The 14,364-nt window shown below is 38.3% G+C and overlaps 1 protein-coding gene across 8 annotated transcripts in view; it reads left to right on the top strand.

Moving 5' to 3' along the window:
- The first annotated feature begins 25 nt into the window (after window positions 1-25).
- The window catches only part of NEK11 (NIMA related kinase 11), a 248,879-nt gene continuing 234,540 nt past the window's right edge, over window positions 26-14,364 (top strand). For 3 of the 8 annotated variants that reach the window (XM_082684325.1, XM_082684317.1, XM_082684322.1), the window contains exons 1-2: window positions 26-184; window positions 2,682-2,951. Coding sequence is in view for 7 of the 8 variants with exons in the window: in XM_082684317.1 (XP_082540443.1) it covers window positions 2,782-2,951 (170 nt within the window). In the remaining variant the exon portion in view is untranslated. The other 5 variants (XM_082684323.1, XM_082684321.1, XM_082684318.1 and 2 more) reach the window with 4 other exon arrangements.

The following is a 14,364-nucleotide window of genomic DNA, read 5'->3' as shown; positions in this document are numbered from 1 at the left end:
GTAGCCAGGCTCCGGCTTCCCAGGATGCCCCACGCCGTCTCCCTGGCAACGGCGCCCCAACAACCGTGCCGGGAGGTCTTGGAGCTCTGCGGCGCGGCTGCACCTACGTGAGACTTGCCCAACTTACGTCCCAATTACGGGTGGGACTGTTGGCAGGCCGCTTCTCCGCCCTCGACTCCGAAAGGTATGCGCTCCTCGGGGCGTGCCGGGCTCCCCGAAGCCGGGGAAGGTGATGGCTTCCGGCTGCCCCAGCTGGGGTCCGCGTCCGTGGGCCTCCGTACCCGCAATCTCTTCACTTCTCTCAGCTCCTTACCTCCCGGATCTGCTCCAGTCCCCGGAGAATCGTGTTGCCGGCGCCGCCTCCACAACGTTAACCCGCTTGGCGAAAGTGTCATTTTTTTAAAACAAAGTTGAGGCAAGGAATGTTCGTTTGACCTTTAAGGTTAGCGTTCTCCTTTAGCAGAATCTGGTGTCCAATCGGCTTCCTCTCGTTTATTATTACCAGGGAAGAGAACTACTGACTTCAACCTGTGATAAACACTCTCCCTCCCTGACCTTTTGCCCCAGCCAGGCTAGTTTTACCTCAAAGGGTCAGTTTGCAGGAGATGATCTCTCACCTTTCTCACGGTTTCCATCCAACTTTCTAAATCTTCTCTTCCCTCTTCTTACCACTCCCCCATCCCTCTGCGCCCCCCCCCCCCCGCCTTGGGCAGCGGTCGGCCCGTTGGACTCTTGTTTGCCTTAAGAAAATTTACTGAACACCTGCTCTATGACAGGAGCCAAGGATACAAAAGATAAGGTGTGTTCCTGGCGCTCAACTTCATTCACAACTTTCTGGAGGTGAGGGCGAGGCAACATTGACAACCGAACAGACGTTCTGGAAGCTAGGACGTTCTGGAATCTAGACGGCAGGGGACCTACTAGGGTTGCTCTGTGGTTGCACAGAAGAGATGAATGGGATCGATGGCCCATTCGATGGGATTGCAGGGCTGAGTCTGGGAACCTAGTCCCGAAGTACTCTGTGGGTCTGGCCAGACTGCTTAGGCGACATGGCTGAGTTTAAAAGCTCATTTACAAATAGGAGTCATTGGGAAATTGGATTCTCAGAACTGTTTTGTTCTTCACTAAACACTTCCCTAAAATACGGAAAATTACTGGTGATCTGAAGGGTTCTTTTCAGTTGAGAAGCATGTGAGTCCATATATTTTTCTTAACACCTTAATTTGGCCATAAAGTAGCACTTTTATGGGAGCACAGAAAGCAAACAAAATACACATCTGGAGGCCTGCTCTTTAGTTGTTTTTGCAGTAGTAGACTTCACAAATGTTTTCTGTGATCTTGATAATCTGACGTAATTTTTTATTTATTCAGGGATTTTCGGGTATGGGCTCCAGCTTTGAAGTTTCAACGCAAGAGTAATGTTGTATGAGCACTGAGCCACCAGATGATCTGGTTTCTTTCTTCCCTTTTTTTTTTTTTAAATTTTATTTTTAAGTAATCTCCAAACCCAACATGGGGCTCAAACCCACAACCCCAAGATCAAGAGTGGTGTGCTGTACCCATTGAACCAGCACAACTCCCTTATTTTTAGTTGTTTTTTGTTTTGTTTTGTTTTTTATTTTTTTAAAGCTCATTACCAGAATACTTCTCACTGGCATCCAGTAAAACTTAACCGATCAATGCATTATTTAAAGAAGAAAAATGCTGTAAGTGGACATTTACTGTTTGTGTTCTAATCCAGAGATTTTTGTATTGTCACCACCATGTGAAGTTTGTTGATCATATACCCCAAACTACACAGATAGCATCTTGTTTTATCATTAAACATACTAAGTTTTTGTCTTATAGCTTTGGAATGAAAACTTGACTCCAAGGCATAGACAGTCTTCAATTTAAAATCATGTTTTTTTTAGATTTTTAAAAATCCACTTTTCATGATAACTAACAAAACATTTTACATTTTGATGAAGTAAAAGTGATTTTACTAGGCATACAATCATATAAAACAGCTCTACTTTTCATAATCCTGCTGTTCATTTATAGTTCCTTACGGAACTATAACACATTTATATTTAGCTATCATTAAAATACAATTTATGGTTTGAACTGCATTTGTGATACTTCTTGTTTCCAATCCAGAGAGATTACTTTATACACAGTGTATATTATAACTTCAGAAACTGGACCAGAATTTGTTTAGGATGGGAAAAAAACTTATTCTGAAGTCTTTATTCTTCTTCACATCTATTCTAATAAATGCAAATACCATGGTTTAATGTCTACAGGAAAAAAAATTCTATGCTGACTTCTAGTTTAATCCTAACTCACTATTTGTTAATCAAAACAGACATAAGGTGGGAAGAATTACAAAAAGAGTGATGCAAATGTATAATTTAAGGAAATTATAATGTTCTTATATTTGGATTTTTTTTAAAGCAGTAGGTGGGGAGTATAAATCTTAAACAGATTGTTTAATTCTAACTCACTTTTGCCATATTTGGCTGTCTTCTACTAGAATCTGCTAGTATTACTACCTTTTAACATTTTCCTCTCAAGTCATTAAATGTGATGTCATTGAATCCACTATTCAAGGTGCAGGTATTAATGTCAAAAACTTACACTTATTGTTAGGAATACTTCAGCATTCTTTGTACCTGATCTCTGGTCTTTTCACTTTTAAGGGATTGACCATCACTACTTGGATGAATTTGGCCATCTTCTAGGAGATTTGAATGTTAAATTTCTATAAACAAATAATCCAGTTCTCTCTTGTTTGGAGCAATGCTGAAATTCCAAGAGGCTGCTAAGTGTGTGAATGGATCAATAGCCATTTCTACTTATCCGAAGACCTTGATTGCAAGAAGATATGTCCTTGAACAAAAACTTGGTAGTGGAAGTTTTGGAACTGTCTATCTGGTTTCAGACAAGAAAGCAAAACAAGGAGAGGAATTGTAAGTAAAAATACTTCATACAAATTTTGAGTTGGATGCCCTGTATGCATAGCTCTTAGCTGATTAAGAGTACCATTTGCTCGTTGCATTTAAGATTCTAAGAATTTAGTAAGTGATAGAAAAGCTTCTTGAATGGTGTCTTAAGCTAAGATTTTTACAGGCATTTCAGCAGGTGAGTGAATTACCTAAATGACCTAGAATAGGGAAATGGGGTAGATGAAGTGAAAATATCATTTTTATGCATACCAGAGTCTCAATTACAACATTGCTTCCACTTAACTTGATTGGAACTTCTTGAATGAGAAAGTAAGAATTGTTTATAATGATGGCAATTTTAGAAATGTTATGAAATGCAAATAAATGGTAATTCACCCTTGAGGTGAATAGGGTGTACTAAGGGAAATATGGCATTAGGGTTTATGAAGGAATTTTTCTAAATCTGTAGTCATACAGCTCTCAAATTAGACATTTAAACCAAACACGGGCTTCATCTAAAATTAGCTTAATAATATTAAGGACCCTCTTGCTACTTCCTTTTCTTTGATTTTGTTCAGACCCTTAAACTTTCATGGTAGAGAAAAACTCACAGTGCTGTTGGATGGTATGTCTGTTACAGGTAATGATGAATCTTCCTTTCTAGCTTGAAGTTGTTTGAATTTTCTACAGTGAAAAGTTAGAACTGAAGTTCAGATGAGAAACTTGTATATCAGAAACACAGGAAAAAGAGAAAGCAGAAGGAAGATCCAGGACATCAGCCCTTAACTCCAGAAGAACAGACTTCCATCCCATAATCTATTCTTTTTTTTTTTTTTTCAGAAGTTTTAAGATTACTCTAAATTCTTTGAGCTTTTGCCCATTAGACTTAAAATCAGTGTGATAAACATTTTCTACTTCTTAATATTACATAGGAATGGTAAAGGTAAATGTTGATGCTACTATCTTATTTTCAAAATAAACTTTTTAAATGGTCTCTATGTCTAGAATTTTAAGAAGTAATTATCTAGAATTTGTAGTTTTCAATAAATTACTACATGAAGAATGGTGACAACGCTAGCACTTCTCTGGTGTCCTTAGAGCATGCTTCATGGCTCCTATCAAAAAGAATTCTTTTCCATAAATCCTATAGGTATGATTCCATCCATGTAGAACAGGATGATAAATTTCTGAAAATTACTAGAGTACCTTTATGGAAACATTGAGAGTGAGACCTAAATCTGACCCAGAACTAGTAAAAATCACATTGTAAATGAAGTGGGACTACAATGATGAGCAAACAGTCAAGAAAAAATTCTTGAGACATTTTCAGTGCAAAAAGGTGTTTTTATTTTAACACAGGGATAGGACCCATGGGCAGAAAGAGCTTCAGTTTTACTGTATGAAGCCACTGGTTATATGGTTAGTGTTCAAGGGGGAGGGGATGTGCAGGGAGTATTAGATCATACATGTTTTCTTCAAATTTCTACTTGTTAAACTACTTTTGCAAGATTTCTCTGGTGCTTATCATTCAGCTTGATATTAATCATCAGTGAGATAAACAGGCAGTCATGAGACCCTTTATAAGAATGTAGCAACCAGTATGTATTTGATCCTTATCGGAACTATGCAGGCTATAGATCAGCCTTCTGGGCTAATGGTGAACATTTTTCTGCTTCTATCCCTGATCATAAAGACTATATCAATTTTGGTTTCTTCAGTGAGTAAGGAATGTGAAGAATTTTAAGAGAATTCACAGGAGGGCTAAAAAGTTGAACAAAGGGATGTAAAATAATATACATGAAGAACAAACTTGAAAGCTTCAGACTTGAGATGATGGGTGAGTAAAGTGTTTAGCTGTTGGGGAGCAGAGGGAGAGAAATGAGAGAGGAGGGGGCTGGTTGGTTGGGAAGTGATTTGTCAATAACTTCCTGCACTTGCACTACTAGTCTGAAAACACCTAAATTAAGCTGAATATGGCAGATGAAGGCTAGATGTGTGGAATGAATCCAACAGTGAGGATAACTGACAAGTTATTTGATATCAGAAAGTCAAGTGTAGAATCATTCTCATCAGAATCTCTATAACATATTACATATAGGCTACATTCAGCCTTCAGATGTATTTTGTTTAGCCTGTTGAATATTGTTTCTTTTTTAGTCTAAGTTAATTGCCACTATTTAAAGATAAGCAGTCTCATAAAAATAGAGCTTTTCATTTCTCTTGGGGGAGAAAACCAAACCAAAAGATTTGGTCATATTTGCTAACATATGGGCTGGAGATGGGTAGCAACCACTCCCCCCCCCCCTTAGTTAGACCCTGTGCTCTTTAATTAGCCATGTGTTGCCACTCTTCACTGTGTCTTCACACAGCTATATCACACCTTTCTACTACCTGCCTGTATTTGCAGACATTTGATTTTAGATCAATTGATTTTAGAACTCTCTGCTAAAATCATGAAGAATCATGGCTATGGCTGCTCACAAAATTCTAGAATGGTAGAAGGAAGGCTGTAACTTGTTACAGTGAAGACCACATGCTTTGGAGGTGAACAGGTCAAGATATAAAGCCAATCTTATTCTTTTTTTTTTTTAAAGATTTTATTTATTTATTTGACAGGTAGAGATCACCAGTAGGCAGAGAGGCAGGCAGAGAGAGAGAAAGAGAGGAGGAAGCAGGCTCTCTGTGGAGCAGAGGGCCCGACTCGGGCCTCGATTCCAGGACCCTGAGATCATGACCTCAGCTGAAGGCAGAGGCTTTAACCCACTGAGCCACGCAGGTGCCCCAGCCAATCTTACTTTTTTTTTTTTTAATTTTATTTATTTATTTGACAGAGATCACAAGTAGGAGAGATGCAGGCAGAGAGAGAGAGGGGGGAGGAAGCAGGCTCCCTGCTGAAGCAGAGAGCCCAATGCGGGACTTGATCCCAAGACCCCAGGATCATGACCTGAGCTGAAAGCAGAGGCTTTAAACCACTGAGCCACCCAGGCGCCCCACCAATCTTACTCTTAACCAGAAGATTAAGTTTATGCAGTTTTCTAATCTGAGCTTCAGTTTTCTTATCTGTAAGATGGATATAATACTTCATAGGATTGTAATAGGGTTAAATATGATATCTATTTATCTACATGTATAAAATATCAAGATAGATATTATAAAGAATATACAATATATAAATATAAGATATATTTATAAATAGATATACATTTATTTGTAAGAGAGTACCAAATCCTAACCACTAGACCACCAGGGAAGACCTTATAAATTTATCTGTAAATAGATGGATAAAATAGAGAATATTATCATATTACCTTATGGATATCATTCATAGCAGTTGAGATACATCTTATTTGTAAATAATCGAACTTAAAGGAATAATTAAAGGAAGCCTAATAAAACTTTAGTCATCACCCAATAACTGAAATTGGCACACTCTATTAAGTGGCAGTTTTACTTTTTTTTCTTTAAAGATTTTATTTATTTATTTGACAGATAGAGATCACAGATAGAGAGGCAGGCAGAGAGAGAGGGGGAAGCAGGCCTCCCACTGAAGCAGGTCTCCCAATGAGCAGAGAGCCTGATGCGGGGCTCCATGCGGGGCTCAATTCAGGGCTTGATCCCAGGACCCTGAGATCATGACCTGAGCCGAAGGCAGAGGTTTTAACCCACTGAGCCACCCAGTCACCCTGCATTTTACTTTTAAGAGAAAAATCTCTCAAAACAACCTGATCTTAGCACGTGATTTTAAAACCTTATTCAAGGATCTTTCTTGAGATTGTAGCAATTCTGTTGGCATCTCTTCTTTTTTATCTCTATGGTTTTCCAAAAGCAATTGTTCCTCAGAATGTTGACCTTTTAGCTACATAAGATAGCACCTCATCAATGATTATGTTTAAAACATGTACAGAGGCAGGAAACTAAACTCTTACTTTTTTAGATTCTTTCCCCAGAATGTTGACAGTTGAATCTTCAGTTTGTGAGCAAAGAACATTAATTAGTACCACCCATTCACCGAGCAATTTGATTAGTTAAGATTTTAAATTGTGCTTTACACGCTAGGCCATAAACATAGGGAATTGGTTAATGTCAGAGATGGGTAGAAAATAATACTTTCTTTTTCTTTTTTAAGATTTTATTTATTTATTTGTCAGAAAAAGCACAAAGCAGGGGGAGTGGCAGGTGGAGAGGGAGAAGCAGACTCCCTACTAAGCAGGCAGCCTGAGGTAGGACTCGATCCCAGAATCCTGGGATCATGACATGAGCTGAAGGCAGACACTTAATTGACTGAGCCACCCAGGAATCCAGAAAATAATACTTTCTAAAAATATATCTATAATTTTTTGAATGCTGTTCCCTTAATAGATCAGAGAAGATCTGACTCTATTGTTTTGTAGACATTCCCCTAATATTTTAAGATTATAAGGAAAGTATATCATAATTTAATATATACCGTGACTCTGAGATGGCCCGCAGACACTTATTAATAGCCCGTGTGAAATCTAGGTTTATGTAATAGGCACTTTTAGATTTAATGAAAGATTTTGACAAGAAGGAATGGCTGTTCTTTTCCATCAACGCATTGCAATTTATCATTATGCCACTTGGGGGCATCACTCCACCATTGACATTTTTCATGTACTGTGAATTTGTGTATTTTAATTACAATGCAAATACCACATTCTTTTATATTTTTATTGACTTTCTGCATTAGCTATGGAATTAGAAAAAAGCTACAGACGTGACCTTTGATTAATGTGTGTTTTGAGAGAAAATTCTTTCTGGCATAAAGATCTGTCATTCCTTTTTTAATTATCACAGTAGAATAAAATTGAACTTAAAATGAATCTTGAATGGCATAAAGGTTTTTCTTTTATTCTGCATTATGAAATTTATAAAACAATATTTGAGAATATTTTCTTTCATAATTATAGAAATTTTGGTCTAATGAATGTGAGGATATGATAATGTTAACTCATATTTGTAAATACTGTTCTAATTCTACTTCATAAATTTATATTTTTGTTAAGCTGTCAGACTTTTTTCCTAAACAAACCCACAGATTTGGATGAGCTAAAAAGTTCTTTGGCCCTTAGCATAGTGCTTGTAACTTAATAGAAAAGAGTTGTTAAGGAAGTAGGCTTAAGTAGGCTTAAGGAAGTAGGCCTAAGATACATGATGAAACTTTTACATGATTACTTATACATGATTAATCATAGCCATGTTGCAATGAATTTCAACATTGATCTTATCAGCATAGAATTCTGGTTATAATTGTGTTTTAAATTTCATCAACTTAAAATACAGTGACATTATTATTTAGAGTTGGTTTTGTGCTAATCTTTTTGTCAACTCCTAAATATTTATGTATTAAAGCTTTGCTTTGTACTAAGAACCAGTGAGGAGACTGAAGCAATAGCAAGCAAAGGCTTGGCCTCAGGAGTTTCCAGTGTAGAAGAAAGATGCAATTAACATACATAAAACAACTAGCAAACAGTATGTTTAAACATCTGTGTGGCGGGTTGCTCTCAGAGATGTTGGCCACTGTCCAGATCCCTTCCTAGCTACCTATGGTCTTTATTTTACTAGTTTCTGTGCATTATCAAGAGCTTTCATTTTTTCCCCCTTGGTCCTGTCCATGTAAATATCCAAATATTTCCTCCTTTAATTGTGTACGGACACATTGGCCTTTGCCTAAGTATGTCAACATGGTTATCGTGGAAATACTTTCTCTCTCCACAAAGCATTTCTTCTCAGTATCAAATGTCTACAGCAGACAAGGACTGTAGTTAAATTGGAAGATTTACCAAGTCTTTAGAGAAATGTCCTCAAACCCGGGCCCTTGCCTCCTGGGAGAGCTTTTGGGCCTGTAGCAGAGCAGATTTTTAGAAGTCCTAACAGACATATTTCCCACCCAGACATAGAAACAGAATGGAGGAGACAAGGCTAAGAATTGCTGGTAGAATTAGACATACTGACAGCAGAGGGGAGAGGTCCTTAGACTCTAAGAGTGTGGGAGGTGAGAAGTCATAAAGGGGTAACAACAATAATAAAAATAAATAAATAAATAAAAAATAAATAAAACAATAGTCTGGGTCCATTATTGTCAGATAGCTCTGTTAAGTCCAGTCTCTCCTGAGAGCATCTTAAACTTGTGGCCCAGTTCCAGAATGTTCTATTGAGATACAGTCGTCAGTGGGGCTGGGGCTAAGGGGGTCAGGATCTTTGAAGGACAGAACGATCATTAAAGCACCACACTAGGATCCGGTCTTCAGTTTTTCATCTTAATATACCTAGAGATGGTCAGTGTTGGTAGGGGCTCATGTTAACTAAATTCAGACAAGACAGATCTGTAAATCATGATGCCATTTTTTTTTAAAGATTTTATTTATTTGACAGACAGAGCACAAGCTGGGGGAGCAGCAGGCAGGGGGAGAGGGAGAAGCAGTCTTCGCCGCTGAGCAGGAAGCCTGATTCGGGGCTCGATCCCAAAATACTGGGATTATGACTTGAGCTGAAAGCAGGCACTTAACCTACTGAGCCACCCAGGTGCCCATGATGCCATTTTTAAATTCAGGGCCTAGAATGAGTAGTATCTCTTTTCACGTGCCCTTCCACCATTTTCTGATGCGAGTTCTGGAGAAGCTGAGTATCTTATCAGAGGTGAAAATGTAACCAAAATGATGTAAGGGGAATAATTAGACTATTTGCTTAAGCCAAATAGAAGATCTCTTCCTCATGACAGGGAACATTGTTCCAAAATGACCATTTTTCTCAGAACTGTCAGACCCAAGGTGTATCTCTGGAATAGCTCTGGGATGCTCATACATTCAGTTATCTTTACAGTACCTCCTTTCCTATAATGAAAGTCATATGCATACATTTTATAAAAGTGCAAGGGTGCATAAAGTGGGAAAATAATCTATAATCCTGCTACCCAACTTTGGTCTCTCTCTGTGTTGACAAATATTTATTCACTCCTTCTAAGGAAACATATGGCATTGGTCACTATGGCTCCCTCAGAGATGAGACTGAAGGAGACTTACTTTTCACTTTGTGTACATTTGATATTTTGTGCCATGTGTAAGATTAAAAAAAAAAAAACACCCCCAGAGTAAATAAAAATAAAAACAAAAAAACCCTCCACATGTTCATTCAACGACCATTGATCAGTATTTGCTGATCACCTACTCTTCAAGGAGTCAGGTGGTTCTCAACCTTGGCCAGAAAATGGAATCATAGTATTTTAAAAATACACATTCAAGTCATACCCCAGTACGTTGTTTTAGTTGGGCCACACCATAGGCATCTGGATTTTTGAGAGCCTCCAGGTGATTTGAATGTGCAGCTAGACTTCGGAATGTTTGGTCTAGTGGAAGAGAAGAACACTAATTGTATAATCATAAGAGTAAAAGTGATTATAAGCTGCCATATCCATTGTAAAAGGAAAGTCTTGGTTGCTGCGAAGTGTGATAGGCCCATGGAAGCTGGCAGCATGGTGCTGGACGAGGCACGGCTTCCTGAGAATTCGTTTCCACCGAGACCTGATTAAGAACGAGCCCATGGTTTTCTCACTTTATTAGGCATCAGAATTGCCTGGAGGGCTGTTAAAATGCAGATTGCGGGGCTCCACTCCCGGAGTTTCTGATTTAGCAAGTCTAGGTGGGCCTGAGAATTTGCATCTCTACCAGCTGTTGCTGCTGGCCTGCAGACTATACTTTGAGGATCACTGAACTAGACAAAAGGGTGGGAGGATAGTTCCATTCGGTGTATGCATAATTTTCCATCTTTTTTCTTTTTAAGCACTAAAATATAGATATTTTCCCAGGTTACTAAGTACTCTTAAAAGTGTCATTTTTAAATCCTCACATAATAGTCCATTGTATGGCATTGATATCAGTTAGTTCCCTCTTGTTGGATATGATTCTGGTAACCTTTTTGAAGTAGAAGTAAAAAAGTATTGTACCTTTCAGCATGCTCAGAGGTTTAATATAACGATTTCTCCAGCATATCGTTTCTGACAGTGGTATAACCCTGGAAAACTAATGAAGAACCAAGCTTCAATCACTGAGAAATGGTGGGCATTCTGTGCCATTCCACTGAGGCATATTTAGGCCATTTATGAATTATGGCCACATTTGCTGATATGCTCAGTTGTAATTAGAAAAAAAGGACTTCATCCATTTTCAAATTTATTTTTGACAGAGTGAGGAGTAGAGAAATCAGTTTTCATATTGTGTGGAATGAACTTGAAAAGACTTCCTTCCTTCCTTTTTTAAAAAAAATTAACATAAAATGTAGTATTTGCCCCAGGGTACAGGTCTGTGATTCGTCAGTCTTACACAATTCACAGCACTCACCAAAGCACATACCCTCCCCAATGTCCATCACCCAGCCCCTATCCCTACCCTCCAATCCTCAGCAACCCTCAGTTCGTTTCGTGAGATTAAGAGTCTCTTACGGTTTTTTCTCCCTCTCTGGTTTCATCTTCCTCCATTTTTCCCTCCCTTCCCTTATGATCCTCTGTCTAGTTTCTCAAAGTCCTCGTATCAGTGAGATCATATGATAATTGTCTTTCCCTGATTGACTTATTTCGCTTCACATAATACTCTCTAGTTCCAGCCACCTTGTTGCAAATGGCAAGATTTCGGGGGATTTTTTTTGATAGGTGCATAGTATTCCATTGTCTATATACATACACATCTTTGTCCATTCATCTGTTTATAGACATGTAGGCTCTTTCCATAGTTTGCTATTGTGGATGTTCCTGCTGTAAACATTGGGGTGCATGTGCCCCTTCAGGTCACTACATTTGTATCTTTGGGGTAAATACCCAGAAATGCAATTGCTGGGTCGTAGGGTAGCTATTTTCAACTTTTTGAGGCACCTCAATTCTGTTTTCCAGAGTAAAAACCTTCCTTTATGTGTATAAATTTTCACTGTTTATAAAAAGGGACATTTTTCCTCTTAGCAAATTAATAAATTGATTATAGAAGCCTGACAGTGTCAAAAAATAATTAAAAATGAGAAGTAGTTCTTACCTGAATGTGTAGATTTTTGTAATATTTGAAACAAGCTTCCCGTGCCTCAGAATGTGAGAGTAATTTTCTGCTATGTAATAGCTGGTAGCATTCTTTAAAGCTAGTGTTTATATATTGCACCTACTGACACCTACTTACAGATTTTCTGTCTGATCTGATCATTTTAACATATCCTTCCTTTCACTTTTGACTCATTCTAAACAAAACATTAATGGATTTAATGAGTCCAACTTTGAGCTTATTTTATGTACTCTTATTAAAGCTGTTATTTCTATATTATGACCAGGCGTTCTCCCCAGTGGGTATCTGTGATGGGAGGACCAGTTATTGAGTAGGCTGAGTTAGTTTAATAGGATTCAGTGGTTGTGTGGTGGAGTTATGAAAACAATTGGGAGGAAGCTAATGATTTCTTTCTGTTTTGCCCTGCCAGAAAACCGTTTTCATTGTAGTGATCAATTCTTTCTCCCTTAAAATCTTTGCTCTTTTGAGAGAGATTATAATATGAGAGCATATTAAAATTTCTTTTAAAACAGCTCATGTTCTGGAGGATCATGTGCATCAGTTCTTGTTAGGTAAATGTGGGAAGGGTTAATTTGAACTTGGACTTCACTTTGGGCTTCACCACCGGTTCTCTATCTGTAAAAAAGTCAAGCCCCTGAGCTTCCGTCCATCTTACAACATTTACGGTTCAGGAGATAGAAAGGAAAGAGAGAATAAAACGCAAGGGTGCACAGTTACTTTGACTTACCTCAGTCATGGTAATGAAGTCGACATTTGGGGGTAAATGATTTACATTTTCCTGAGGCTGCTTTGTTGCATGTATTAGCATAGAAGAAGCCATGTGCTTCTTTTGTGGTTTTTAATATTTACCAATGAGACATGACTAATAAATAAAATATTTTAGGATGAGTAGGATGTAGGAAACCCCTGTTTCATTTTGGCTTGGGCAAAAGCCTGCTTTGAAGACTGAATCACCAAGAAGCATTTAGAAAGAAGAAAAACAGCTCACAAAAAGCCTTTTTAAAAATGCTTTTTTCTTGCATTGCTATTATTTGAAAGAAAATAGAAGTGAATTATTGAAAATACCACAGATAGATTTTTTAAAGATTTTATTTATTTATTTGACACACAGAGAGAGATCACAAGTAGGAAGAGAGGCAGGCGTGGGGGTTGGGGGGAAGCAGACTTCCCGAGGAGCAGAGAGCCTGATGCGGGACTCAATCCCAGGACCTTGGGACCATGACCCCAGCTGAAGGCAGAGGCTTAACCTACTGAGCCACCCAGGTACCCCACAGAATAATTATTGACAGGAAAAGAGTGTAAGCGAGTATGGTATATTTATTAGATTTTTAGACTGTTTAAATTCTTTGCTTATTCCACTCTGTTCTTCTGATGTATTGTTTTGTTGGATTTGTGAGCAGGCAAGCTAATGGTTTTGCCAATACTGAATAATGCCCTTGGAAATAAGGAATATTATTCATTTAAATGGATGAGATGGGGGGGCATATCTAAATTATTTTGATAAATAATAGTTTAAAAATGTAACTGGATATGCTGGTCCCTTTACACTGTCATTGTTGACTACCACAAATTTTTAAAATATAAGATTTGTGTAAGCCTATTTTTTAAATGTTATTTTGTCTCATTTATACAATAAGTGAAATTTTAAAAAAGATTTTATTTATTTATCAGAGAGAGAGAGAGAGAGAGAGGGAGGGAGCATACAGGCAGAGGGAACAGCAGGCAAAGGGAGAAGAAGGCTCCCTGCTGGGCAAGGAGCCTGATGAGGGACTTGATCCCAGGATCCTGGGATCATGAGGCAGATGCTTAACTGACTGAACCACCCAGGCATCCCCAATAAGTAAAATATTTTAAGGATGAGTGAATAATATGTAAGAACAAAACTTTATATGTACAGTATAGTTCAACTCCCCCCCCCCCCGCCCAATCAAAAAGGACTTTTTTTCAGGGAGATCAGCTGATTTTTTTTTTTAAAGATTTTATTTATTTATTTGACAGAGAGAGATCACAAGTAGGCAGAGAGGCAGGCAGAGAGAGAGGAAGGGAAGCAGGCCCCCTGCTGAGCAGAGAGCCAGATGTGGGACTCGATCCCAGGACCCTGAGATCATGACCTGAGCCGAAGGCAGCAGCTTAATCCACTGAGCCACCCAGGCGCCCAAGATCAGCTGATTTTTAATGGATTCCAGAGGAACCTCGGTAACCAAATCCAGGGTTTTTAATGGTTGCTCTCAGAATATTTTTCAGTATTTAATCTCTAACTTTAATTCATTTACCCAAAGCAAGCATGATAACCTTAAATGTAATCTGTAACTAGCCCTTCTTGGGTTTTGGTTCTTTTCAAGCAGCCTCTTATGAGACTTTTCTCCGATAGCTTTTGGTGA

This window comes from Mustela nivalis (genome assembly GCF_964662115.1).
Source record: "Mustela nivalis genome assembly, chromosome: 1".
NCBI classification, from domain to species: Eukaryota; Metazoa; Chordata; class Mammalia; order Carnivora; family Mustelidae; genus Mustela; species Mustela nivalis.
This window is presented reverse-complemented; position numbering and strand designations above follow the sequence as displayed.